Genomic DNA, 26,637 nt, shown 5'->3' with positions numbered 1-26,637 from the left:
AGACACGTTGGAGAAATGTAAATGCAAACCTACGCACTTATGGTTTTTCAGCTCTTTGCATTCGTTATACGCTGCTTTTTCACCTCATGCTCCAAGGGAAGTTTGGCAAGTGCACTGTCTGACCAATGTGTTCAACTAGTTTTTACCCAATTTGACAAAGGACTGGTAATCTCAGAAGCACTGAGTTTCTACAGATTTCAGGAAAACTTGCAGCTGGACAAACCTGCAAGTCCCAGATGAGTGTAGTTACAATGCAGAGTTCTGGGAGGCACTGGAATATGAATGCTGGATGGATCCAAATAATTTTTTTTCATGGTGAGGATGGTTAAACAACGGACCAGGGGCTAAGAGAGGTTTTCAAAACCCAGCTGGGCAGAGCTCTAAACAACCTGCTCTGAATTCACTGCTTGGACTAGAGACCTCTGGATGTCCCATCCCACCTAAGTGACTCTTTGATCACAGGCAGCAGGTAGAGGGAGGTGGGGAGCAGGGGGCAACGATGCACTCAGTCATCACCAGCCTTGTCCCTGATGATGTCTGTGAGAGGCTGCCCAGCTCGGTGTGATTCAGTGTATCCAGGAGCGTGTAGAAGACGGTGCCCTGTGTCACTGGGTGTAAGGAAAGGGGCACCTGCCCTGAGTGTGGCCATGCCAGTCACCTTGCCCGGGAGAAATGGATGCCTGGAGATGGTAACAGTCAGAGGACAGCGGAGCTCAATGCCCAGGGGTGTTTGTCACAGGGAGGAGTGGAGTGGCGGGCACAGGGTCAGGGGAAGGAACAAGCATGTAACTCACCTCTGAGCATAAGCTTGAAATTGAGGAATTAAACCCCGAGTGGAACGGGGATGTTGATTCCTCACTTGGTTTCCTGCCGTTTGGGCTGCCCGACTGCAGCTCGCTCTGGCCTTCCTCTGCCCAGACATCGGGACTCTTGGTGTGAACCATTTTCACGGGAACTTGAAGCTGACATAATGAAGCTTGAAGCTGACCCAGCTTGAAGCTGACCCAGTTCCTTCATAGGAGCTTGAGGATGACATAGTAATAAAATGCCATATTTGTCTAACACATCTCAGTATTCTGCGATGCAGCGCGTGGAGGAAAATCCATATGTCATTTTAATAATATTCAAGATTTGCTCTTTTGTCTGGTTTAAGGATTGGTCATCCCATAAGGAACAAGTACAGTATCAAAACGTAACCAAGAGTTTAGGCAGAGCTTTAGGGAGAAGCCTGCCCCCGGCAAATGGAGCAGAATTCACCCTGGATGTGAAGGTTTCGAGAACTGCACCTCGCACAGGGCTCCCTTACCCACCTCTCAAGCAGCTGGTGGTGGCCATGGTTCGTGGCTGGATACTGGACTAGATTCACCCTCAGCTGCCCCACCCACACAATTCCTAGAAATGTGGGAAGAGGTGGAAGGGCAGGCCGGCAGGTGGAATTAAGGGGTTTAAGTAGGAATTTGAAAGTTGTGCTTGGAGAGAAGAAGTAAAGCAGGCCTGGGGGAGCCACGGGGCTGTGTCCAAGCTGATGTTGATTTTGGCCTCTTCTAGGTGGTGCAAATGCAGTGTAACATGGAACTGAATGAAGACAAGACCCAGTGGCACGTAAGTATTCAGCTCCTGCTCTACATGAGGCACTGGGGCAAGACCTGCTCTCTGTGCCCATCCCTGGCACCCGACCAGGAAGAAGCTTGATCTCAGCTAGTTTGCTGCAGTACCCAAAGGATTTACTCTTGTCCCTTTATAATAAAAGAAGTCTGAGAAGAACGAAGCCACCAGCCCCTCTGGCTGCAGGACAGGAAGGCCTTGGTGTCTTTGTTTGGACATCTTTTAACTCTCCTTCTTTCTAGTCGAACAGTTGCAGGTGAGCTGTAACTTGAGAGAACATTCCTCCAAGACACTCAGACTATCCTGCCAAAGACATCCAGTATCTCAGCAGTTACCAGCATCCTCCCTGCTCACCACTGCAGCAGTTTCTAGTGCTGCTGGGAGAGTCAGCACCTTTCTCTCTTTTGGAGAAACGGGTGTTTGCAAAGAGCACTCTCTTCTTTCTGCAGCTGACCCTTCTGCTGATCCTGGAGGACAAATTGCATCGACAGTTGAGCTACGACTTGCTGCCCAGTAAGTTCACTTGCAAGTAAATTTTTTTGTGTGAATGCAGAAGTATTGCCTGGTGGCCCTGGTTAGGTTTAGGCTCAGATTTTGTTAGACACAGATTGTGTTTAGAGCCAGCTTTTCTTTCCTTCTCATACTGGGAGAGCAGACTAAACCTAATATCAGTGTAGTACCAGTTCTTGTACACTCAGACCCTGGGCTTACAGCCTCTGGCAGGCGGCAGTAACCCACGCTCTAAAGTGAACGTCGGGAGTCCAGCAAGTGGCCATCCAGGCCCTGCGGTTCACCCTGGGACACGTGGCGTGCAGTCCTTGGGGTAACACTAGTGGATTCTTCCCTCGTTCCCAACCCCGGCGCAGGCTCCGCAGTACCTGTCAGAGGGGAAGGTGGGCTCTGCTCTGAGGGAGCCCATGGCTCTGGGGGAGGCTGCTTCTCCCCAGAGGAGCTCCAGCACAGCAGGGTCCTCCCTAAAATGTGCAGAAGGCTGCTGGAGGCCGCGCGGCTGGAGCCCCTCAGCCGCCTTACAGCCAAAACCCAAGCACAAAGCGTGGAAATCAACGCTCGGGAGCTGCTGCTTCACCAGCTCCTGGTGCTTTTCTGCCCACAGGTAGTGTGGCCTGCCTGTCATGCTGAGCCAAAACAGGGACAAAAAATCACAAAGGGACACATTGCCAAGTCTGTTGTGCTTTGTGTGATTTGGGACTGGAGCTCATTCCTGCCCCATACCTTGTTGAGCTCCAATTCACTGCCTGCCTCTGCACTCTGCTTGCCCCAGGATTAATTCATTTAATGGTTGGACTAGATGATCTTCAAGGTCTTTTCCAACCTAGATGATTCTGGGATTCTGCAATTAGCAGTTACTTAGCCAACCCAAAGTGGACAGCGTGTGCCCCTGAAGCTAACAAAGCCTGGTACAGGTGTGCTGCGGGTTGGGAGAGGGGCACCTTCCTGGCAGGGGAGGAACTAAGAGATGCATGAAGGCTCATGTCCTCCCCGCTCCTTGTCTCTGCAGCCGATAACTCCAAGGACCTGGCCACGGAGCTGGTGCACTACGGATTCATCCACGAGGTGAGCCGCCTCGCCGCTCCTCAGCCCGTGCCACCGCAGTCCCCAAGTCCCTGTGACGCCTCTTCCCCGGGGGAGTCAGAGCTCCTCTGCTCCCGGTCGGCAGCCAGCGAGCAGTCGCAGGGGACAACCCCTTGCAGCGGGTGACCCTTCCTGTTTTGGTCATTGTTTTTCTCCATCCTTTGCTCGTGCCTGACTCCAGGTTGCGGTTTTGAGGGGACAAGTGTGTTGTGGTGTCAGGGTTAAGAGCACCAACCTCGCAGTGGTGCCGAGTGAGAACCGGGAGTGCTGAGGGGAGGAGGTTGAGGCCACCTCCCGTCTCCGGGTGCTTGTCCCAGTGCCTGGGCAGCTGCTCCCGCTGCCTGTGCAGATTTCTGCCTGCAGGGGGGACGGGCCACCCTGGCACCCAACGTCTGGGCTCTCCCTTCGGTGTGTGCAGACGGTCCCAAGAAAGAATTCAGAGCAGCCCAGCCACTGAGGCCGCATGGCAGCATGGCCTCGAGCCAGGACAGCATGGAGACAATTAAAAATATATTTATTTATTTTGTGCAAGTTAGGAATTCTGGGGCTGTAGGCAAAGTTTTGGAGAATTCCTCGTTCTGGAGGCTGACATTAGACAAGGAAGGGGTCGCTCAGCTTCACTGAGTGAAAAATGTACGTGAGTACACCTGGAGAAAAGCACATTTAGACCTTCTTCATCTGAGCACAGTGACTGCACGGCTCGGCCCTGACACACCACGCTGCTTCCTCCCGTGTGCAGGGAAGTGTGTGGCACTTGGGGCAACCTGCTGCTGTGGAATAGACCTCACACAGGTCCACGTTCCACGGACTGTAAATGACCTTTTTCTTTCTCCTTCTCCTTTTAACGCGCCTTCTCCTCTCTAACACCTTTCCTCCCCACAGGTGCCTTTCCCTCAGGTGCTGCAGCTGACTCACACCTCGTTACACCGTGTTTAGCTGGGGAGTCTGCTGCTTGTTTCTGACGGAAGGACTTGTGCACCCACATGCTCCTCTGGTTTTCCAGCTGTAGTGGTTGGTCTAACAAAAGATACTACCTACACCTTACAGATTTTGTCTTCAAAATCCAAGGGTTTTTTAAAACAAAAGTAGTAATTTAGCAGCAGTAGTGGCAAAGGGGTGCCTCTAAGCACCAAGAAAACAACTGATTCTGCATTTTTCATTTGAGTGAGAATTTTGAGCTTGTTTCTGGCAATTCCAAAACCCCTCTATGATACAAGGTGGGGGTGTTTTGCATCCTTTACATATCACTGTGTATTTCAGTAATTTCTTTCTTAAGGAATAAACATTCTAATTATGTTAGAAACCACCTACTCCTGAATGTGTCAGAAAAGACATTTCTGCACAAAATAGTTGTCAGACCAACAAAAAGTGACATTAATTTTTATTGTTGTTAGCAGTGAGGATATTATAAAACATGTGGCCACGGAAAATAACTCTAGATCCAGTGTCAGTTAAGTTGAAATTAAACTAAACAAAAGAAGCCAGATCCATTCAGATTGGACGCTTCAAAGAACTCGCTGCTGTTTTGCCTTTATAGTGCACCTGACACAAAAAGGCTCCAATCCTGGTTGGTCATTTGGCGTTATTCAGTAAATACGATTGTTATTAGTGGTGTGTTCCAGATGTGCGTGCGAGTTGTTCCCTTCCCACCTCAAAAGTCAGATGTGAAGTCAGTGGCTTGGGATGGAATCGTGTAAGGAAGGAGATGCCCGAGGTAGCCGAGCCAAATTGATCTGTTGGCCTGTTTTTTCTTTTATTTTAGGACGACTGTGAAAAGCTGGCGAACTTCCTGGAAAATGCCTTCCACAAATACCGGTCTCCTCCCTTGTGAGTGCCCTCGGCGCGGTCTGGGCCGGGAAGCGTTCCAGACTGGCAGAAACCGCGGGGCTCCTGTGACCCCGCTTCCTCCTGCAGGCCTGGCTGGGCCGCACGCTCCCGGCTGAGCCCGCGCAGCCCGTGCGAGGGGCGCGCCCGAGCTGTGGGGTGAAAAGGCAGCAGCAAGTGGAGGAGTCATCCGCAAACCCAAGAAATTACCCGTGCAGCACGAGGAGTCGGGACCGAGCGGGAGCACGTGGTCCCGGTCCCCACTCCCGGAGCAGCAGGCCAGAGGGAGGTGTGAGGTGGGGGGGGCGGGGTAGCACGCCCGCAGCCCCTTCCCCACGACGTTTGTCAAGATGCAAAGCTGCTGCAAGAATCCCCCAAACTGAAAATTTCTGCCTGGGAATGATAAGCTTTCTTCACTGCAGGTCCCAATGCTATTTTTTCCCCTCTTTGCCAGCTGGTAGTACGTGCAGAAGGGAGGAGAGGTGCAGGGTGCGAAAGCTCTGGCGTAGTTCCCGATCTGCCGCATTCCATTCTTTATACCCCGTTTCTCCTGTTTTGTTAAGGTTTCCCCAGCACAGATGAGCCACTGTGATGCCTTGTAATCAGAATCGCACACCTTGGTCTAAGCTGAAGAGAGAGCTTTGTGAGCTGGACTTGATAGGGCATGAGAAGAAATTCCAGAAATCCAAACCCACCAGCTGGATCCGAACATGTGGATCAGCAGAAAGCTCTCTGGTGCTGAACGGAGCCCTTGTCATTCCCCGGCTTGTCTTACGGCCTTCCAAAATCTCACGGCATCTTAAGGGTAAAACCCCTGATGTCTCTTCCTCCCCTGTTTCTCCTGTGGTGGTTGGAACTTCACTCACTAGCCTGGAGAAAGGGGCAATCAATCATCTTAGCTGCTGCGCACGCCAGGTCTGGTTGGTGACAAGCGCATGCAGGAATTGTTTGTGTCGCAGAAGCCGCACTGCTCCGTGCTGCTCGCGCCGCGCCGGCTGCTCCGTGCGCTGCCGCCGGTGCCCGTTATGCTGCCGCGCTTTGCCGTGCCGCACCGCTCGTACCACGCCGGGCTGGGTCTGCCGCGCCGCCACGCTACGCTGAGCTGCCCGCTTGTGCTGTATTTCCCCATTGTGCTGTGCTGTGCCGACCCTACAAACTGATAAATCAATAAAGCCACTGGAAGCAGCTTATCTCATCAGAGCACTCGGCAAACCGCTCGATAATTTCTTAGTCACTCTTGCAGTTAAACTAAATGTGAAATGGCTTCCCTGAGTTCAGCAGATTTAGCCACAAAGTCAGGCGACTTGGGTAGAGAAGGAATTCAGAGGAGAAACATCGCACCGCTGCTTGATTCAGATATCACTCTTTCTCCAGAACAAGTTTGCGCTTGTCTGTGCAAACTGAGAAATTCCTTCATATACCAACTGCCTCATTTCCCTGATGAGCTCATTAGCTCTTTTTTAACACATTTCACCCGGCTCATTCCTTGTTTGATTTCACATGGTCACAGCTCACCCTGACCAGTGGATTTCCCTGCTACTGGCTGTGCTGCGTTTGGCAACGATGAGTTCGTTAACCAGCCCATCCCCGGGGTGTTTCCAGTATACAACAGAATCACGGAACAGTCGAGGCTGGACGGGACCGCTCGAGATTTCACAGGCCCCTTCCCACCTCTGCAGCCACCCAGTCCGACCCCCTGGGGTCAGCTGGAGCAGCCTGCCCAGGACCGTGTCTTTCAGGTCTGAGTATCTCTGGGCACAACCTGTTCCTGTGTTCAACCACTCTCACAGAAAAAAAAAAGTGTGTTCTACATTCAAATGGAATTTCCCGTTTTTCTGTCTGTGCCCCCTGCCTCTTGTCACTGGGCACCACTGAGGAGAGCCTGGTTGCACCTTCCTTACCCTCCCACCAGATGTTTGTGCCCAATGGTGAGACCCCCTGGGCCTTCCCCAGGCTGAACAGCCCCAGCTTCCCCAGCCTCTCCTACGAGATGCTCCAGTGCCCCCAGCATCGTGGTGGCCCTGCGCTGGCCTCGCTCCAGTAAGTCCAGGTCTGTCTCATCCTGGGGAGCCCAGCACTGGGTCCAGCACTCCAGATGTGGCCTCACCAGCACTGAGCAGAGGGAGGATCAGTCCCCTCCAGCGCCTGGTGAGGTTTCCCCAGCGCAGCCCAGGATGGCGCCGACCTTTGCCACAAGGGCGGTTGCTGGCTCCCAGCTCGGTGTCCAGCAGGACACTTGTCCCTCTTTGCAGGAGTGGCCCCAGCACCGGGCTGGAATCCTGCCCCCCGCCTGCAAGTCCGCACGGCGCCAGAGTCCTGGGGTACAGGAAAGGGGTGTGCTCAGACACCAGTAGTCACACCTGATCGGCTAATTAGGATTCTAATTCCTGCCCGTGATTATAGCTGCGATGTGCCCCAACCTTTTAGGAGAGTATCTCGTCTTACTTTAAAGGCTGCATCGTGTAGGAATCCGCTATATCTCAGTCATGATGTTCTCCAGTGGTTAACTGCTGCCACTTCAATTTAGGCTGGAAATAAGGGACCTGGTTTATGTTCCAATTCATATTGTACCTTTATCTCCTTGATGAAGGGAACTTTTACAATGCAAGACTTTCTCCTCGTAATGGTAATTAGATGCTAAGTCATCTTTTAACTGTCTTTGATAAGCTTTATTGGCCTGAACTTCCTAAATATTTTATAAAATAGGCTTTCAGAATCTGTAAACTTTTTGTAGATTTTCTTTAGCCTTGCATCTCTTCTGTAGCAGGGCCGAGAGGCCACAACATTATCATCCCAGTTTAAGTAATTAAGTGCAAGGTGTAACGGCACATCTCTCTGTCCTAGTTAACAGCATTTTCTCATTAAAGCAGAACCACCACCTTGGGAAGAGGTGTCTTTTCAGGGCCCTATTTCAGAGTAGCACTTCCACCCCCTGTGCCAGGCTGCTTGACCTTGCCTTTAAATTTAGATGCAAGGGATTGGAGCCACTTGAAAAGAAAAAAAGAGCAGAAGGGATGGGGGTGAGCAGCCAGCCAGGCACCAGGGCAACGTTTCACTTCCGTTCTCAGCGGATGGGTCCTGATTTGCTCTCAAGCTGCATGTTCAGCAACCGCTGATCTCCACGGCTAACGGGGCTCTGAACTCCGGGTGCCCGTGGAACGGCCCGGGAGGCGGTTTCAGCGCCTCTGGCACGGCACAGCCCGCAGGACAGGTCGGTCTTGCCGCTGCCCCGGGGGCACCCGAGGGGACTCCGGCCGCGGCAGCGCCACAGGCCGCAGCTCCCCAGGCCCCGCACCTGCTGCCGACGGGGACCGCGACCGCGCCGTACGGGCCGGTACAGCCCTAGAGCGGCCCAGGACCCGCCGGAGCTCACGCCGCGCCCCGGGGCGGGGGCAGAGAGGCCCCCGGGGCACCGCAGGCCAACACACCCCGCCCGACCCCAGCCCCACCGCGGCTACCGCCATCTTGACCGCCCCGCCCACATGACCCCCGCCGGAGTTGTCGCGAGACGTTGCCGCTGCGGCTCTCGCGAGATTTCTCGTTTCGCGCCCGCAGAGCCCTCGCGAGAGACGCGCGCCGACTGCCGACGGGGTGGACAAGATGGCGGCTACAACGACCATCTCCCTGGTGAGCGGGGCGGCCGCCGCCCTCCCGCGGGCCAGCCGGGGCGGCGGGCTCAGGCCGGCCCGCTCTGCGCAGCGCTGGCCGGCCCGGAGGCGGGGGGGTGAAGCGGCTCGCCTCGGCCGCGGGGCGTTTGGCCGCGGCCCCGCTGGGCCTGGCGGGGCGGGCTGGCGGCGCGGGGGCGGGCGGCAGGCCGGGGCCCTGTCGCAGGCCGGGGTCCCTCACGCCTGGCCTCCGGTTGGGGCCTCCGCTCCCCTGAGCGCGGGCGGGGGGCCGGGGTGGCCACGGGCCCTCTGTCATCCGCGGGCGGCCTTCCCGCCTGTGCCGCGCCGTTCCCGGGGCCCGCGGGTCAGGGCGGCCGCGGCTTTCCGCCCCCGGTAGCCGCGTCGCTGCAGGTTCCCCCGACGCAGCGGGTGGCACCTCTGCCCCGCAGGGAGGGCGGCCCGTTCCCCCTCCGTGCCGCCGGCCAGGCTGTCGGAGCTGGCTGCCCCACCGGGGCTCGCCCGGGTGACGGGCTGAGGCGGGCCCCGGGGGCGAAGGGCGGTGCGGGGCTCCTGGGGCGGCCGCGGGCGCCTCGCCGTCCTCGGCCCTGCGCTCTCCGGGACCGCCGGTGCCTGGCTCGGGCTCTGCCAGCTCTGGTGCTTAGGAAAGAGGTCTCACTGCACTGGGATACGCACACGTTGCTTTTCTGGGGCTTGTTTGCTGATTTCAAAAATTCACTTGTTTAAAAAGATCTAGCTAGCTGCTAGGGCTCTTTTAAAAAAAAGTATTTAGCAGAGACTCTTCTCTCCCGAAGTCTTGTAGCCTGAGGTTAAAATGTGAGCTGCTGGTCACGTTTCCTGACAAAGCGGGTGAGGTGCCCGGTGGGTGGTGGTTATTTTTATATTTCCTATTGGCTTCCTTTATGCATTCATGAAAGGATCCCAACAGTATTGATTTTTATAAGAGTTTTTTGTACTTTCGGGAACATTCTTCAGAGCTTTCCTGAATGGACTGTTAATGTTGTAAGAGAGCAGAGCACCACTCTTGTTTCAGAGGCTTGTTTGTTTTCTTTGTGAGTTAGCCTTAAATAGAAGAAATTAAACTACTTCCCTAGGGCGCTATTCAGCCTTCCTTGGACCAGTCCTTTTATTTTTGGCTAACTACGGAATTGTGTAAAATGGAAATACAAAACCTCTTGGTGTCAAGCCTCCAGGGAAGGTGGCCTGCAGTATAATAGTGAATGCTGGGGAACTACAAGAGGGGCGGCCAGGCTCCTGAACGTCTGGTGGTATTTGGAGGGAGCACGCGGAGTACAGGGTTGGATAGGCCATTGGTGTGACACAGCAGGATCTTAATGTTCTGGTGTTTTCTGCTTTTTTTTTTTTCCACTCATCATTGTTTTCATAGGAAATACTGGATTCCTCTCATGAGTAGGTCTAATAGTTAAGCTGCTATGTTTTTCTTTAAGGGTCTACCTTTGAACCCTGAAGGAGCTGTCTTTCACGGTATTCCTTTTTCGGGTTCACAAATACTGGTGTTCGTAATCGGGAGCAAATATGAATAACTCTCACTTTGTTTCCCATCTCATCTTTGCTTAATGAGGACTTCATTAGGTTATGAGGTTTGCCAGGTTAATGCTGGGAATGAATGTTCAGGTCTTGAGCATGTGATGCTAAATATAATTTCAAAGATCAAAACCAAAGGAATGTTATCTTGCCTATGATGTGTGAGAACATCAGACTCTGGTTTTTGTCAAAGCCAAGGTGGTGTCTGTCCTTTGCTTCACAGCACACTGCTTCAGCCAGTTTGTTTGCTGCCACTGTATGGAATCCCAGACTGGTGTGGGTTGGGAGGCCTTTAAAGCCCATCCAGTGCCACCCCCTGCCCCGGGCAGGGCCACCTTCCACTAGCCCAGGTTGCCCAAAGCCCTGTCCAACCTGGCCTTGAACCCTTCCAGGGAGGGGGCAGCCACAGCTTCTCTGGGCAACCTGTGCCAGGGCCTCGCCCCCCTCACAGGGAAGAATTTCTTCCTTCTATCTAATCTAAATCTCCCCTCTGTCAGTTTAGACCCGTTCCCCCTCATCCTAACCCTCCCCTCTGATGACGAGTTCCCCCCCGCCTCCTTTCCTGTAGCCCCTTTCAGTCCTGGGAGGCCGCTCTAAGGTCTCCCCAGAGCCTTCTCTTCTCCAGCTGAAGCCCCCCAACTCCCTCAGCCTGTCCTCACAGGGGGGGTGCTCCAGCCCCCTGAGCATCTTTGTGGCCTCCTCTGGCCTTGCTCGACAATGTGTACATTTCAAAACTATCAGCTGACTTTGTAACAACCAGCCACTGCATGGTTCTGCCACATGGAAGTGAGATGATGTGGTGGGTCGGCAGGAGACTGTCAAGAGTTGCAAGTCTGTTACAGTAAATTATCAGGGCCTTAGAGCATAAACAGAATAGTAAAGACCTTGCTTCAGAGTTTCTATTTATCTGTGTACATTAGCTATTATAAACAAATTTAGTCAACACTGTAAAATACTTTATTGCTGTTCTACAGATCTGGCGTTCAGATTGAGTGCTGAGTTGAGCAGAGTGGGGTAAGCTTAAGGAGTTTGATTTTTGTTTAATTGCCTTCCAACTCCAGGCATTCAGGCTTAAACCTGTTCACTGACACTGTCGGGTTAAAGTGGACACTTGCATTCAGAGACTTAAAGGTTACAGGTGAAGCGCTGCGTGGAGTCCAGGCAGGTCTTGATGAACCTGGGATGATTCTTGGAGCTGGGAGCAAGAGTCATGGGGCACCAGGAACCAGAAATTCCATTTCCGAGCTGGGTGGCTGTATCGGCAGGAGCAAGGAGGTAGCGATGGCCTGTAGCTGAGACCAGAAATGGCCAGCAGCAGTCCTGCGAGCGAAGGAACATGCAAGTACTGTGAGGGATACGGGAGCTGAGGAGTAAGATGCGTGTTTTGAATGTGCTGATGTTACTCAGCAGAGTTTGGCTACAGAAGAATTCAGAATAGCCGATGTGAACTGTGTCTCTGTTGGTACATCTGTTGCTTCCAGCATGTTTTGACAAGAGGCAGGAGATATCAGGAGCAAAGAAAATGAAAAGGATTAGTTAGACAAAAGGTTGTGTTAGAATAGAAGTCTTGAGATCGGAGGAAGTGGCTTGTTTTTATTTCCCTTGCTCCCAGACTAGGTGATAGCCCAGCGTGAATAACAGATGGCATAGTGTAAGGACAGCCTTGCAGGAGCAAGAATTCCAGCTTGACTGGGTATTGCATGCTTTTACCCAGTGTGGGCTTTTGTAGTATGACTGGAAGATACTTGTTTTAAACTTCAGGACTGTTAAATACCTTAAATAGAGTATTCAGCCTTGCCAGCTTCACACAATGAGTTAAAACACTTTTTTCGAGTCGGATCTTTCATAATCTGTGTGTTCTTTATGTGAGTTTAGTTCTCATCTTGCTGCAGATAAGGTGAATCTGACCATCCAGCACCAGGTGTTAATTCATCAGCATTTCTGCCACTATGTGTTTTACCTTGCTGTGCTCGAAAAACTGACCCGTGGGCTTAGTGTTAATGGTCCTTAAAGCGAAGACCCAATTCAAATGTCTCCACAAGCACCTTTGCATGATCCCCAGCCTTTTCCTTTTCTAGTCCACCATGAGTGCCTCTGTTTTAAATCTCCTTTCCATGCTGGAAAGAAATTGGCTCCTCTGTGATGTGACCAGGAAATTGGTCTAAAGCAAATGTGTTTGTGTTTCAATGAGGCTAAGGTGAACTTGCTGTGAATATTCCTCAACAGGCCAGTTAATTTTTAAACAGAGTGGAGCAGTAATTTGGGGGGGAAGTGGTGTCTGTGTGAAGTGCTGTGGGCCCAGCTTGGTGCTGGGCAGCTGGAGCTTTCCCTCGGAGGGCGAGGGAGGAGCAGCCCACGGTCCGGCTACCCCAGGAGGTTCTTGCTTTGCAGTTCAGACCTCCTCCTCCTCCTCTCCCTCACCTCCTGGGGGGTCTGGACCAGCTGTTTGCAAGGCTTTGCCTTAGCACTCTTCACGAGATTCTCCTCTAAGAGGGTTAACTGTGGAGGTGGTTACTGGGTCCTGCTTGGGTCTTGCAGTCCCAGTGCTCTTGGAGCAGCCCAGTTCCCTCCCTCGCCTTACAGGTCAGGGGCTTCAGCCCCTCCATGGTCTTGGTGGCCCTTTGCAGGGCTCGCTCTGGTTGGTCGGTATTTTGTGTTGGGTCCAGAAGTGATGCAGCAGCTGGCTGTGGTGTGAGGGGAGGACCACTGCTCCATGTGGGCTCCGTTCCTGCTGGTGCTGCTGGCTTCTGTTCCGCCTCCTGACCACTGGCACCCCTGGTTCCTCCGCCACAGGCTACTGCTTGGCCTGGACCACTGCAGGGGCTTAGTCCGGCCCAGGTGTGGGGTGTAGTGTTTATCCCCCTTGGATTTCATTAGTTTTTTATTGGCAGAAAACTGCTTTTTTTACCTATGACATAAGCTGTGTTGGGAATCTCAAGTTCAGTCGTGATTCACATTGTCAGAAGTCATTCTGGAGCCTGTTGCTGCCAAATACAAGCAAGGGAGCAATCTTCTGCTGTGAGCAGGTGCTGGAGGGAACTTGTGGTTTAGAGGAACCCAGTGTGGACGTGGAAATTACATACAAATGCTCTCGCCGCACTCGCTGTGTTGTCTGTAGCTGCATTAAATGGAGAAGGGTTGGCTGAGGGGTTTGTCACTAACAAGGTGAGATGGTGGTCAGGGAAAGTGCTGAGCCCTTTTGGGGGGGGAGGAATAGGTTTCATTGTGTCTTACCTTCCTGTTTGTAATGAAGAGGAAGAGGATTACGTGCATATTGATTTATTTTAGAGCTATTGTAGCTTGTCAGGAACTCTTTGAGAGTTAAAAATTGAGATGCAGGTGACTTGTGGGTTGTGTGACAGATACATGCAACACCTAGAAGATTGTTTTGTTTCTCGATGCTGACCCAACGGGGTGGAGTTCTATCAAATGCCGTGAGAATGCATCACAAGGGGTTGTTTCAGGGGTACACAGATCACTTGTGTGCACGTACTTAAGACTTTTCATGTTTTCAAATGTTGGATTTGCATACAGTTTGGTGCTCGGGAAGAACTGTGTGACGCTACTGGACAGCAGCAGTGAAATTTGTCATAGAATCTCCTTGTTCACTTAAATAGAAGAGATGTTACTGACATGTGAACAGTTCGGTCATGAGATGCTAGAAAAATGGCACATTTGGAAAGGTTTTAATCCCTGCCCATTCTCTGCAGAACATGTCTGGTAGGATGGCGGAAGAAACTTGGACATGCCCCATGCTGTCGATGTTGGCAGTACATTAACTGCACACGCCAGCAGTAACAGAAGAAATAATTCACTAGTACTGCTGTTCCCATTTGAAAAAAAAAAAAAAAAAAAAAAGAAAAAAGTACTCTGTAGGGGGTGGAAAAGGGTACTTGCTAAAGGAAATCAGGAATACTAAAAGGTTGTGGTGCACGTGATGAAAGGCTTTCACTTTCAAAGTTACAGAGTTTACAGCTGAATCCACAAAGATTTAGATAATAAATAGGGGCAGAACACTTAAATCTGTTTATATATGCAAAGAAGGACCTTTTCTGAATAATAATCTGTTGTGCAAATAGAAACATTGCCGTTGACCAGGCTCTCAGGTGGTGCTTCTCCCAGCTTCGCTGCTGGATGGGTTGTTGTGGTATGAAAATGCTGCCATGAATGCAAGTTCCCGAGCACTGACGCAGGTAGCAGAGCAAGGATTAGATTGAGTATACTGGCCAGGTACTTCATCAGTCCTTTCCCTACCTCTGTCTTATTTAATCTTCGTGTTGTTTGCTTGTTATGGTTCCTAAAATAAACAAGATTCTGTGTTTTTCTTTCTCTTGTGTGTGTTTATACTTCAGAGAAATTCTCAGCCATGTAATAAATTCCCAACGAATGTGCCTGAACTCTTGGAGTTCAAACCACCTTAAAGGGCCAAGCAACGCTCAGAAGCAATGCTCATAGCAACAGGTATACAGTTTCTATTTATTTCTCTTTTAAAAGAAGCTCCTATTCTCCTGCTTCTGTTGTCAACTTCTCTCCCATTTCTCCTGTTCCCTCCTGCCTCTTACAGTGTGGTTAAGCAAGGCCATTTCAAGGTGGCCAGCCTTGGTGTAAAGCACCAACCGCTTTTCAATGGGTCCTGTTACATTACGGCCTGGCAGACTCAAATTAATTGTGCTGAGCCTTCTCCTGGTAGTGCCAGGAAAGAGAGAAGCGACTCTCGGTTCTGTGTGAATGGGCATAGAGACTGGGGTTATTTTACACAATTTATTGCTGGAGTAACAGAGGGGGGTAGTCTGCCTTGAAGAAACTCGCTGTTAAAGGGTACACGATGATAAATTGTTGTTAGAGCTGTGCTGTTGATCAGCAAAGGCAGGTACCTTTGGTTTCTTTCCAGAGGAACGTGTGGTGGCAGAGAGCCTGGAACCAGTAGTGCCTGGGTCTGGCTTCTCGGATCCTCTTTGTCACTTCTAGATCACTTGGGTTTGATTGTACCTTCCACACTGGAGATGGGATGTTACCAATCAGTGTTTGGAAGCTATGCCATTTAATGAGCTCAAATGTCTAAATTACATTGAATGTAGATATGCAGTAGTTTTTATTTTGAAGAATCCTAACAGATCATAGTCAATGGAGTAGGTTTTTTTTTTTTTAATTGTGATAGCCTTTCCACGATGTTTTTCTTCTCCCCAAGTCTCATAGCTCCTAAATTGCAATAATGCAATTTTCAAAAGCTGAGAGGAAATGAAAACAGCAATAGAAAAAGGTGTGGGCTTTTTAAATTGTCTGCAGAAAACTAAGGCAGTCTCTGGGCTTGGCTGCACGGTAGCATGTACATAAGGTGTAAACAAATGGGAAGGGGAGCCAGGACAGCTGGGTGAAAAACATTTTTTTAGCCAGTTGGTTAAGAACAAGAATGATTTTTTAAAATTATTTTTTTGAATGTTCCACAGTCTGAATGAATCTCAGAGATGATGTAGCCTTCCTGTACCAAGCAGATCACCGTTACTACATCGTGTAAAATGTGTGTGGACGTGGCTTAGTGGGGGCTTTGGCAGCGCTGGGTTAACGGTTGGGCTCAATGATATTAATGGTCTTTTCCAGCCTAAACGATTCTGTGATTCTCTATCGCTGTGCTGCCACTTGTTTTCCGTTCACCCGTGGACTGTGCAGTAGTATCTTTTGATCAGTAGTGTGCACCCGAGTTTCCCGATTTGCAGCTGTGTCAACTTCATTTGTGGCACTTCTGTTCCCCACTGTCCCTGTGTGTTACTCGATGTAGCTGTGAGCTTTGGTCTGAAGGGACCAGTGAAGTCACTGCAACTCGAGAACACTGCATTCAGCTCTGTGCAGAGTATGTTCTTCTCTTAGGAGGGTTTATTCTGCAGCTGCTCTGTGTCCATTGGTCCTAGGAAATGCTCACAAACCCCCGAACTTGAGACTGAATGCACAAAAGCAGAAGTCTCAATTGTTGCTGTAAAATAGAGTAAGAATAATCTGGGCGATACTCTCTGAACATCAGTGAACTCATCCTGCAGCTTGCTCTGCTTCCCAGGGAGATGCGCTCCACTCCTTGCCCCCACAGGCTGCCTGGAACAGAGGGAGCCTTGTAACCTGGCCAGTCCCCCACAGGCTGAGACAGCTAGTCTGGGAGAAACTTTGCACTTAGTAAAGGGAATGCTTAAAATCTTGTTTTCTGCTATTAACTTGGGTTCTTCCCATGATAATTTTTATACTGAAACCAGTAGCACTCACAGACACAAGTCTGTTTAGCCTAACGTGTGTCTACTACCGAAGAGGTTAGGGTGTTTGTCCATTTTGGTATTTTCAGTGGCTGCTGGTGAGCTCTGAGTTGAGAAGGAATTAGTTCTGCTTGTGGTGGATGATACAGGCAGAACTTACATGAACAAAGGCAGGTCCACATCCTGCTCCTTTAAGCCAGTGAGGTTGCGAGATGGACGGTCCCAACAGCGGGACCATCGTGCTGTGGTCACACTCTTGCTTCTTCCTCTGTTGTGTCGGTTCGGTAGGAAAATAGAGTTCCTCCGTGGTGTGGGACTCGGTCAGAGCGGTCCTGTCCCACACCCTCACAGGGAACAGACAGTGTTCACCTGACGGGAAGAAGTCTCTAGTTAATAGTCGCTGTCACTTAGCTAAACGAACTGCCAGAGGATCTCGAGATAAAGAGCGACTGGGCACCGTGATGGCAAATGCTGTGTTTAATCCATTAGAGTGTGCAGAGAAACATGTGTGTGGGGGGGAAGAATAGACTGACCACATGTGCGCTGTGATGGGTTGTGAACCTGGGGCAGGGAAGGAGACCGGCCTGGCTAAACAGGGACCTTTGGCTGGATCTCAAGAACAAAAGGAGAATCTATTGCCTTTGGAAGAGGGGCCAGGTCACTCACGAAGACTATAAAGATGTAGTGAAGTTATGCAGGGAGAGCATCAGGAGAGCCAAAGCGCAGCTAGAGCTCAACCTGGCTACAGCTGTTAAAGATAATAAAAAATGTTTCTATACATTCATTACCAGCAAAAGGAGGATTAGGGAAAATCTCCCTCCTTTACTGGATGCAGAGTAACTAAGGATGAGGAAAAGGCTGAGGTGCTCAACGCCTACTTTGCCTCAGTCTTTAGCAGTAGAACTGGCTGTTCCCTGGACACCCAGCCTCGTGAGCTGGGAGATGGGGAGGGGAAGCAGACTGAGGTCAGCACAGTTGAAGAGGAGGTGGTCAGAGACCTGCTACACCACTTGGATGCACACAAGTCTGTGGGACTGGATGGGTTACACTCAAGGGTGCTGAGGGAGTTGGCAGATGTGCTCGCCAAGCCGCTTTCCGTGATTTACCTGAAGTCATGGCTAAGTGGAGAGGTCCCATTGGACTGGAGGGTGGCAAATGTGACACCCATCTACAAGAGAGGCAGAAAGGACAATCCAGGAAACTATAGACCTGTCAGTCTGACCTCGGTGCCAGGGAAGGTCATGGAGCAGGTCATCTCGAGTGCCATTAAAAGTCATATAATGGACAACTGGGGGATCAGGCTTAGTCAGCAGGTTTGTGAAAGGCAGGTCCTGCCTGACAAACCTGATTTCCTTCTATGACAGGGCGACCTGCTTACTGGATGAGGGAAAGGCTGTGGATGTTGTTTACCTTGACTTCAGTAAGGCCTTTGACACCGTTTCCCACAGCATTCTCCTGGCGAAACTGGCTGCACACAGCCCAGATGGGCACACGCTTCACTGGGTAAAAAGCTGGCTGGATGGCCGGGCCCAAAGAGTGGTGGTGAACGGAGTTAAATCCGGTTGGTGGCCGGTCACGAGTGGTGTCCCCCAGGGGTCAGTGTTGGGGCCACTCCTGTTTAACATCTTTACTGATATCTAGACAAGGGGATCGAGTGAACCCTCAGTCAGTTTGCAGATGACACCCAGTTGGGTGGGAGTGTTGATCTGCTCGAGGGTAGGGGGGCTCTGCAGAGAGATCTGGCCAGGCTGGAGCGATGGGCTGAGGCCAACTGGGGGAGTTTCACTAAGGCCAAATGCCGGGTGCTGCCCTTGGGCCACAACAACCCCCAGCAGCGCTACAGGCTTGGGGAGGAGTGGCTGGAGAGCTGCCAGTCAAAGAGGGACCTGGAGGGGATTGATAATGAGCCAGCAGTGTGCCCAGGTGGCCAAGAAGGCCAATGGCATCCTGGCTGGTATCAGCACTAGCGTGGCCAGCAGGGACAGGGAAGGGATCTGACCCCTGTGCTCGGCACTGGTGAGGCCGCCCCTCGATGAGTGGGTTCAGTTTTGGGCCCCTCACTCCAAAAAGGCCCTTGAATGACTCGAGCGTGTCCAGAGAAGGGCAATGGAGCTGGTGCAGGGTCTGGAGCACAGGTGTGATGGGGAGCGGCTGAGGGAACTGGGGGGGTTTAGTGTGGAGAAGAGGAGGCTGAGGGGAGACCTCCTGGCCCTCTGCAACTGCCTGAAAGGAGGGTGCAGAGAGGGGGGATGAGTCTCTTGAGCCAAGGAACCAGCGGCAGGCCAAGAGGGAATGGCCTCAAGCTGTGCCAGGGCAGGGTCAGACTGGCTCTTAGGAAGGATTTCTTTGCAGAAGGGGTTGTTGGGCATTGGAATGGGCTGCCCAGGGCAGGGGGGGAGTCCCCATCCCTGGAGGGGTTGAAGAGTCGGGTTGAGCCAGCGCTGAGGGATCTGGTGGAGTTGGGAACTGTCAGTGTTGGGTTGATGGATGGACTGGATGATCTTTAAGGTCTTTTCCAACTGAGACGATTCTGTGAACCAGCCCTTCTCTGCAGGCACTGGTTAAGGTGTATCAGCTTGAAAGGTGTGTGACCTTGTACCTGGTGAGGAAAATCAAGACATTTTACTAAGAAGCTAAGCACCATTTAGCATCAATCCCCCCAACCAGTCGGGGGAGGCAGGTGCAGAGCCCCTCTGTAGCGGGAGGGGAGCAGCCGGGAGGCTCACAGTGCAGAGCTCCACAGAGTTGCAGTCCTGTGTCCAGTGCGTGGGCAACGAGCAAACAGGCCAGCAGGTACCGCGGGGGCTGGCAGCCGGCCTGGGTGCTCCTGAAGGGTCTTGGCCTCCAAGGGCTGTCGCATGGCAGTGACTCTTCTGACAGCCAGAACTCGCTGTGGAGGAGGCAGAGCTGCAGGAGGCCTCGAGTTTCAGGGCCCTTGTGCTCTGCCTCCCGCTCCTTTTTAGTGGGAGCACTTGAGGATTGTGCCTTGGGGCTGTGCCAAGGCGCCTGCTGAGGAGCTGCTGCTTCCCTCCTCTCTGCTGCTGTGTACTTCTTGAACTTGGCACTTTCTGTTACTTCCATGGTAATTCTTAAAATCTAAATTATTACCCTAAATTGAGAATACCTTGTGACTGCTTGAGCTTCATTTATACTTAAGTGGCGTCTGTCATTTGCTGTGGAAAGAATTCATGTGGTTACAGGATCTTGACTTTTGCAGTTTTCCTCCCCGTTACAAACAGAACATTCTCCATACCAATGCATAGAAAAAATATGAAAATACCGGAACTGAAAAATGGGACAGTGAGGGAACGTGTGATCCTGGAGGTCTGTTGTCTGCTGAGTGACGTGACAGATGGTGCCCACGGTTCAGTTACGTCTCGCGGAGGGTTTGCTGCGGCAGCTTGTCTCTGTCGGCGCGTGCTCCCCGTTGCCTTGTGGTGGGGTAAAGAGGGTGCAGCCAAACGTGCAGCTTGTGTGCAGCCACGATGAAGGATCTTTTGCTTCTGAAAGACATGTTTTTCTCTCTGAGGCTTCAGATCCAGGCAAAAAATAGCTTTTTGCTGTTCTGCATTTTGGTATTATGTTCATAAGATCTTGATGTGCCTGTGGGATTATGTTTTTTCTGGAGAAGGAGGTCAGTGGTCTTTCAGAGACGTTTGTGCCCACAGGAAACGTTGTTTGCCAGTACCAGGAGTGCCAGGAGCAAGTGATTGTTCTGAATGAATGGGAACCAAATTAGCAGGAACACTCGCTGTTCCTCCTGCTAAAATGCCAATTACTTTGATACTATATCTTCTCCAAGTGACAGCTTTGCTCCTATGCTGGGAGAGCTGGTTTTGTTTTGAATGGGTCTGAATGGGTCTGTTCCTTTTTTTCTATACTGTGCTTGGTACAGAGTGCTTAGGTATATATTTATTTATTTATTTTAAAACTGGAGAACTGAGACATCTGTTAACAGGTTTTTGATGTTGAACCCTATTTTGACTGGAAATTATGTGATTCCAAAGAGTAGTACTGTGAGGACAGGGGTTGGTGGATGCTTTCCAGAAAGGCGTGAGCTGCTGAATCGCTTTAACCAAACCCGGGTTGATAGGTGTATCTTAGAGAAACCTGCTGTTACCTAACGTGGTAGGAATAACTGACCAGTTGCTTCCCAGGAATGGACTGCAGTGTAGAACATGAGTGTGAGGCAGAGAAGTCCGTAGACTACCTAAAGGACAAAGAGGGCTGACATTTGTTAGCTGCACACGTATCCGAAATCATGAAAAGTCAGTTCAGTGGCCCAGAAGCTTCTTTCTAGACCTGGTGTTGGGTTTGGGAACCCCCACGGGCAGGCAATGTGCCTCTCATACCAAGTATGAGAATAGTGGTTCTTTGTTACTCAGTACCTGGAACAGTGTGTGAGATCGGGAAAAGTTTCAGAGAAGATTTTAAAATAGAACTTGAGAAATCAAGGGTGGCAGACTAGTATAGGAAGAGGTGGAAAGCAAAAATAGATGGGTACCTTTGACAGAGTTTAACTGTTGAGAGGGAGGATGGAGATGATGTGAGCGAAGACTGGGGATTATTTCATTTTCTTTTAACTGAAATCTGGTGGTTGGGGAACTCAAGTATCCAGTGTGTTAATCAGTGTGTACAGTTGATGGGATATCGCTCCCCTAGGGAGCGGATAGAACATTAACAGGGTTTCGTGAATTGCTAATAGGTTTGGGAAGAGTTTTTAGCCAACTGTGACATTCTGACATTAAGTGCTTTGGGTTTCTGGGAATGAAGAAATTGGTCACTTTTGTGAGAACAGTTTTTTCATGAGTATTTTCTATTTTCTCAGGGAACAGAGTCCATTAAGATGGAAAATGGACAAAGCACAGCAGCTAAGCTGGGGCTTCCTCCCCTCACACCAGAACAGCAGGAAGCTCTCCAGAAGGTGAGTAAACTTGATGTGAATTTGCTTTTTAGCGCTCTTGGTTTTTTTGGGTTGTTTTTTTTTTTTTTTAAATGAACATCTGTTACTGATGTTATAAAAGAGAACTCGCCTACCAAGAATATGTCTGGGGTAATGGCCATACTGTGTGCGGATTCACGCTTGCAAATTTGTGCCCAAGAATTATTTGTTTTGGTTTAGAGTTTACAGATGCTTTTGGGGGAGTGTGATGTGGAATTTGCTGTTGGGGTGGGGAGTGTGTTCTTAATTTTAAACAAAAAATGCAAATCATGAGCAAATAACATCTTAAGATCACATTATAATCCTAAAACAATATGCAACTGCCACAAAGTTACTGCGAGGAGCAGCCTGTACTCCACAAGGAATAGGTTTCTGATACACTCCAGCTGGTCTTTTATTCTGTCCACACAAGAACACGTCACGAAATATCTCTATTTTTCCCTTATGCTCTCTCCTGTGTTGTTGTAAAGAGACCCAGTAGCAAGTATTTTCACCCCATTTCAGCAAGCCTGTTTTAATCCAGCTAAAATTTCAGTCCAGCTCTGATTTCTGGTTGTTGGTCCTGTTTTATACAGCTGGTGGGGAGGTTACTGCTGACTTCTTGCCCACTTTCCTGATGGGAGTGAGTGATGCCTGGCTTACTGAGAGGAGAGCAGAGTTGGGAAAAGAGGGGAAAGAAAACCAAACCAGGGAATGTGGGCACTGTGGGCTAGGTGTCTTCCGTACTCTGGTGAGGCGAGTCAAGTCTTGCTCTAGGTAGGCTTCGTGTGAATGTTCCCGTAATGTTGAAGCTGCTTGTGTGTGTGTTGTTTGGCTCACAGTGTGAAACGGCCTCGTTTCCTCTGGCTTCTCCGTAGCTGACAGATGTAAATCCCCTTGTCCGTTTCCAGGTTTCCGAAGCACACGTCTCAAATCCACGGTTTAGAGCCTACCGTCCCCTGGCACCTCCCAAACCCGTACAGCCCTGGAGAGCAGGTGCCCGAGGGGTTGGCTGAATGTGTTTGTACCCTCCCCGGGAATAGGCACATCTGGGGGTGTTAGGCTTCCCCTGGCAAAGAGCCTCCATGTCAGCACCGCTGGGTGTAAAGCTTGGTCACATTTGTTTAAGACTGAAAGAAAAAGACAAATGAGTCTTGTGTCTGCAGGCTAGGAACCAGGGAAGGAGAGCTGGAGCATTTTAGTGAGCAAGAGCAGTGGGTCCTCCAAAGCGGCACAGGCCAGATGTGATAAGAAAAGAGAGGGGGAGTGCCTAGAGACTGGACATGGGGATTGGGAGGCCCTTCCCTTTTGTAGAAACTCTTTGTCCAGCTGTTCTCTGAGTGGAAAGGACTTGGAGGAGGCTATCTGTCCTGCCCTCATCCCAGCAGGTAAGGCGCTACGTGGGACCTAAGGGGCAGAGGGCGGAAGAGGGGAGATGCTGAGTGTCTAGTGCATGCTGCTTTCCTAACGCTGCGCCTGCTGCAGACTGAGTCCATCCAACCCTCCGCTCAAGCGTTGTGCTGTATTTCAGGGCTCACGACTCCGAGATGCAGACCAAGATGTTAGTGAGCTGTTGGCCGCTGGCAAATGTACAGTGCCTTAGTGCTTAGGGCCGGAGCGCCGAAAAGTTCCACTGGCAGCCAGTGGTGTGGTTCTGGGGAACTGTGGTGTGAAATCAGACGTCGTTCCCTGCTCTGTGGTGCTGTCCTATGACTACAGAGTCTGTGTTTCTTTCTAGGCAAAGAAGTATGCGATGGAGCAGAGTATCAAGAGTGTGCTGGTGAAGCAAACCATCGCCCACCAGCAACAGCAGCTCACCAACCTTCAGGTGAGAGACCCTCCTGAGATGCTCCTTCTGTGTCCTACTCTCCCCCAACAAGGTGGAGTTCTTTGGCACTTAGAACCAGAGCACAGCCCTGAGGCCTGCCTGGAGCCAGGTACACGCGCTTGTGTTTCCACAGTGAAATTGAAACATGCTGTCTTCAGCTCGCTAAAGAAACCCCCTTTACTCACCCGCACAAATTGCCCCCAAATTTCGCTCATTCAAAGAGTAAATTTTTAAGAGTTTCTCTCCTGTTGGCTGGTCACATGCTTCTTGAAGTGCCAGAAGCCAAAGAATTTGCTGCGGGTTCCGCTCTTGACTTGGGTTGAAGGTGGTGTCTAGGGTTACTGGGAACAGTGTCCCTTCACCATCTCCTGCCGGAGGGGAGGGTGCCTGTCTCTGCGGTGTTTCTGACACTGCTGCCCCCTTTCCTGCCCCTTCACCCAGGTGCTCTCAATTTCAGAGAAGTTCCCTTGGCAGTTCCTGCTGATGCTGGAATGCCGACGTACTGGGAGAGCCCTCAACTGGCATTTAAATCTCCCTTCCTCAGAGCTTTCTTGAACACATCTCACTGCCTCCCACCCAAAGTTAGGATGCCCAAAATAGCGGCTTTGGGATGTTGGATTTTTTTAACGGAGAATCGCTGTGGATGTGCTTGCCACATTGGGCAGCTCTGGCCTTTCAGGGCTGTGCATGTTTCTCAGTGTCTGATGTAGTTGAGGGGCTCCTTTTTAAATGCTGGGGGTGAATCAACGACAGTGGTTGCAGAGGTTACTATTGCCTTGAGTCCCCCCTGGGAGAAGACCCTGCTTCCTGAGGCAGTGGCAGCAGCACAACTCCACCCTGACCTGGTGGGACTGGAATCTGCAGGGTCCCAGCGCTGGACAGTCCTTGGGACCAGGCAGTGAGGGGCAAGGAAGGAGAGGCCTCTCTCGCAGGTTCCCTGTGCCGCCGCTCTGCTTGAGTTTTTACAAACAGCCGTAGTATGCTCAGCTCCAACAGACTGAACTCTGTCTTTACTGTCTTTCAGATGGCAGCAGTGACAATGGGCTTTGGAGATCCTCTCTCACCTTTACAATCGGTCAATAGACATATTCACTTCTTCTTGGGCACTTTGTCTTAGTCAGGGCCTAGAGTGGGGACGTATGTAGTGGTAATACAATGCTCTTAATTCAACCCAGCACAACCCTCCCACATACCCACCTGTTACGGACAAGCACAGCAAGCAGAGGCAAAGTGTAAACTCCCCAGAGGAAGACCCTAGGCTGGGTGCAGTCCGCTGTGACACTGCAGTCGGGGTCCTGGAGTCAGTTGGCAAAGAAAGCTTTAGATTTCGAACAGTTCTGAACACACCTGTGAAATTGTGGGAGCTGCATTTCTAGGGATGCTACAGTTCTGAGGTCCTGACCTAAAACTAACTGCCAAGGTAACTCATGAATGGGCAATTTCTTACGAAACGAACTCACAGCACCGGAGACCTGGCAGCTAAGGCGCTGGGGAGGACTGGGGCACTATAGGGCTGCAGAACATGTTGTAGCCCAGGTGTAAGACTGCTCTTTACTGTGCATGTTTCCAGACTAGGTGAATATGGCATGTTTCAAGTCAAGTGAAAGCAGGATGGAAGTAACAAAACTGCAGGACTATTCAGAGAACCTGTGCAGGCCTTTAGTGCTGGAATTTCTCATCCGGTGCCACAGAGAGCTTAATTACCTGGGATTAGCCATCCCTTCCTTTTTCCTAGACATGTTGGACAATGGCCACTGCAGAAAGTGTCCTGTAAGCTCCGCTCTGCATGCAGAGGTTCATTTGTAAATTCATTTGTAAATTTGTAAATGTTTTTCCATCTTGCTGGCATATAATATTTCTGCTTGGTGTAAAATGCAACTGGAGGCTTGTGCTCCAAAATGAAAGATGCGCTAAAACTAAAATCACCTGTTTTCCCTCCTTTTTAACACTGCCACAGTAGGTAGTGTGTCAGCAGGGGAGCCAAAATAAATTTTATGGGGTATGTAAGTTTGGAATGGAATAGAAACATCTTGATGTGAATTTGGCATAGCTGGTTTCTGAGCCTTCATGCCCAAGGAACTTCTACCAATTCATGTAGATGCTTACTTGAGACCATAACTCCTTCAATTTTGCTTAAAAAAAAAAAAATTTGGGTCATTCACAGCTGGGCAACAGATGAAAAGCATGCACTGATAACAGGAAATGTTTAATGTCTCATTAGCCTCAAGGGCACCGCCAGTATTGGGAATCCTTTTCCTAAGACGTTCCTCCCTCTCTGGGGAGTCAGACTGCTGCTGATGGGACAGACCTGGGCGCAGGAGGCTGTGCCGGCCCCTTCGGCCGTGGTACGGTGCAGTGTAGTTAGGGTACCCTGTCGTCAGCAAATACTCATCCCAGAGCCCGTCAGGAATGTAGAAAATGCAGCCAGAGTCTGTCCAGCACTTCTCCCTGTTGACAAGATCCGTTGGTGCCCACATGAAGGAAGTGCAGCCTGAACTTCCTGTTGCCGTAGCTTAGTGCGAGATTAAAGCTTCCTGCCTACTTCATCCTCCAAGTATTGCAGCGCAAGGTTTCCATCTCACGTCAGCAAGATGAGCACAATTTCCTGGCGTTGTATTAAAATCAAAGCTAGCGGTGATGCTATTGCATCACCTCCCTTGTTTAGAGGAGCCCTCCAAGATGATGTTTTGGCTTGTCCTTAAAATAACCTTCATAAGCACTTAACAGCAAGGTTACATATACAGCTATCAGCTGCTGCCTTTATGAAGGTTGCAGGTACTTTAAACTCCATTTTATAGGTGTAGAAAGAGGGCCAGTGGCCAGTAAAGTCTGCGTAGTGTAGCTCGTGAAAACCATGAGCTGTCCAGTCAGGAGTTTGTGACGCCGCCGTGCGCTTAGTCCGCAGGTGTACGTTGCCCCACTCCCCTGAGCTGATGCTACCTGGTCCCTTAGTGACCCACTTATGGCTGTAGCCATCAGGCTCCACCTCAGTTCTGCCTTTTGTAGGGCCCCATTTCTAATACATTGCTGACGTAACAGAGTCCTCCTAATTCCACCCCAGCTATTTTGTTAGGATCTCTGCAGCAGGGTAAGATGTGGACTTCGTCCTGTAAAGGTTGCTGCTGTGGGAGAGGACAAATGCCATTTCTCTTGCACCTGTTGCACTGATAACTGAAAAGAAGAGAATGTCCTCTTGTATCTATAGACCCTTCAGAAGGTGAAAAATCCCTTGGCCTGGTGCCCAGCTGCAGTGTCTCATCAAGAAGCACTCCTAGTAAACATTAAACTTTTCTCCCAGTCTGTGGCACCGCGGGTGAGGCACTTCACTCAGACACGTGGGGTTAGGATGGTGATGACTCTGAACCCGTAACGGACTTACTGCACAGGCTCAGGGGCTACTGATCACTGCCTTTCCTGCACCAAAGCTGGGAATGTGTTGGAGAACCTGGGAGACAACACAGC

At 50.7% G+C, this 26,637-nt stretch overlaps 2 protein-coding genes across 12 annotated transcripts in view; both read left to right on the top strand.

Moving 5' to 3' along the window:
• Positions 1–6,222, top strand: part of NRBP2 (nuclear receptor binding protein 2) — a 29,956-nt gene extending 23,734 nt beyond the window's left edge. For 2 of the 4 annotated variants that reach the window (XM_074823048.1, XM_074822960.1), the window contains 5 exons: positions 1,549–1,602; positions 2,055–2,118; positions 3,125–3,180; positions 4,961–5,025; positions 5,586–6,222. In XM_074823048.1, coding sequence (XP_074679149.1) covers positions 1,549–1,602; positions 2,055–2,118; positions 3,125–3,180; positions 4,961–5,025; positions 5,586–5,604 — 258 coding nt within the window. In that variant the 3' untranslated portion in view covers positions 5,605–6,222. Of the gene's footprint in view, positions 1–1,548; positions 1,603–2,054; positions 2,119–3,124; positions 3,181–4,080; positions 4,210–4,960 lie in introns of all 4 variants that reach the window. The other 2 variants (XR_012623148.1, XR_012623142.1) reach the window with 2 other exon arrangements.
• A 2,333-nt stretch (positions 6,223–8,555) lies between these two features.
• The window catches only part of PUF60 (poly(U) binding splicing factor 60), a 31,812-nt gene continuing 13,730 nt past the window's right edge, over positions 8,556–26,637 (top strand). The window contains exons 1-6 of one of the 8 annotated variants that reach the window (XM_074822364.1): positions 8,603–8,649; positions 14,543–14,651; positions 21,255–21,350; positions 22,259–22,343; positions 23,086–23,175; positions 24,200–24,250. In XM_074822364.1, coding sequence (XP_074678465.1) covers positions 21,280–21,350; positions 22,259–22,343; positions 23,086–23,175; positions 24,200–24,250 — 297 coding nt within the window. In that variant the 5' untranslated portion in view covers positions 8,603–8,649; positions 14,543–14,651; positions 21,255–21,279. The other 7 variants (XM_074822552.1, XM_074822179.1, XM_074822458.1 and 4 more) reach the window with 7 other exon arrangements.

The sequence above is a fragment of the Strix aluco genome, chromosome 1 (assembly GCF_031877795.1).
Source record: "Strix aluco isolate bStrAlu1 chromosome 1, bStrAlu1.hap1, whole genome shotgun sequence".
NCBI classification, from domain to species: domain Eukaryota; kingdom Metazoa; phylum Chordata; class Aves; order Strigiformes; family Strigidae; genus Strix; species Strix aluco.
The sequence above is the reverse complement of the archived record's forward strand: the minus strand, read 5'-3'. Positions and strand labels throughout refer to the sequence as shown.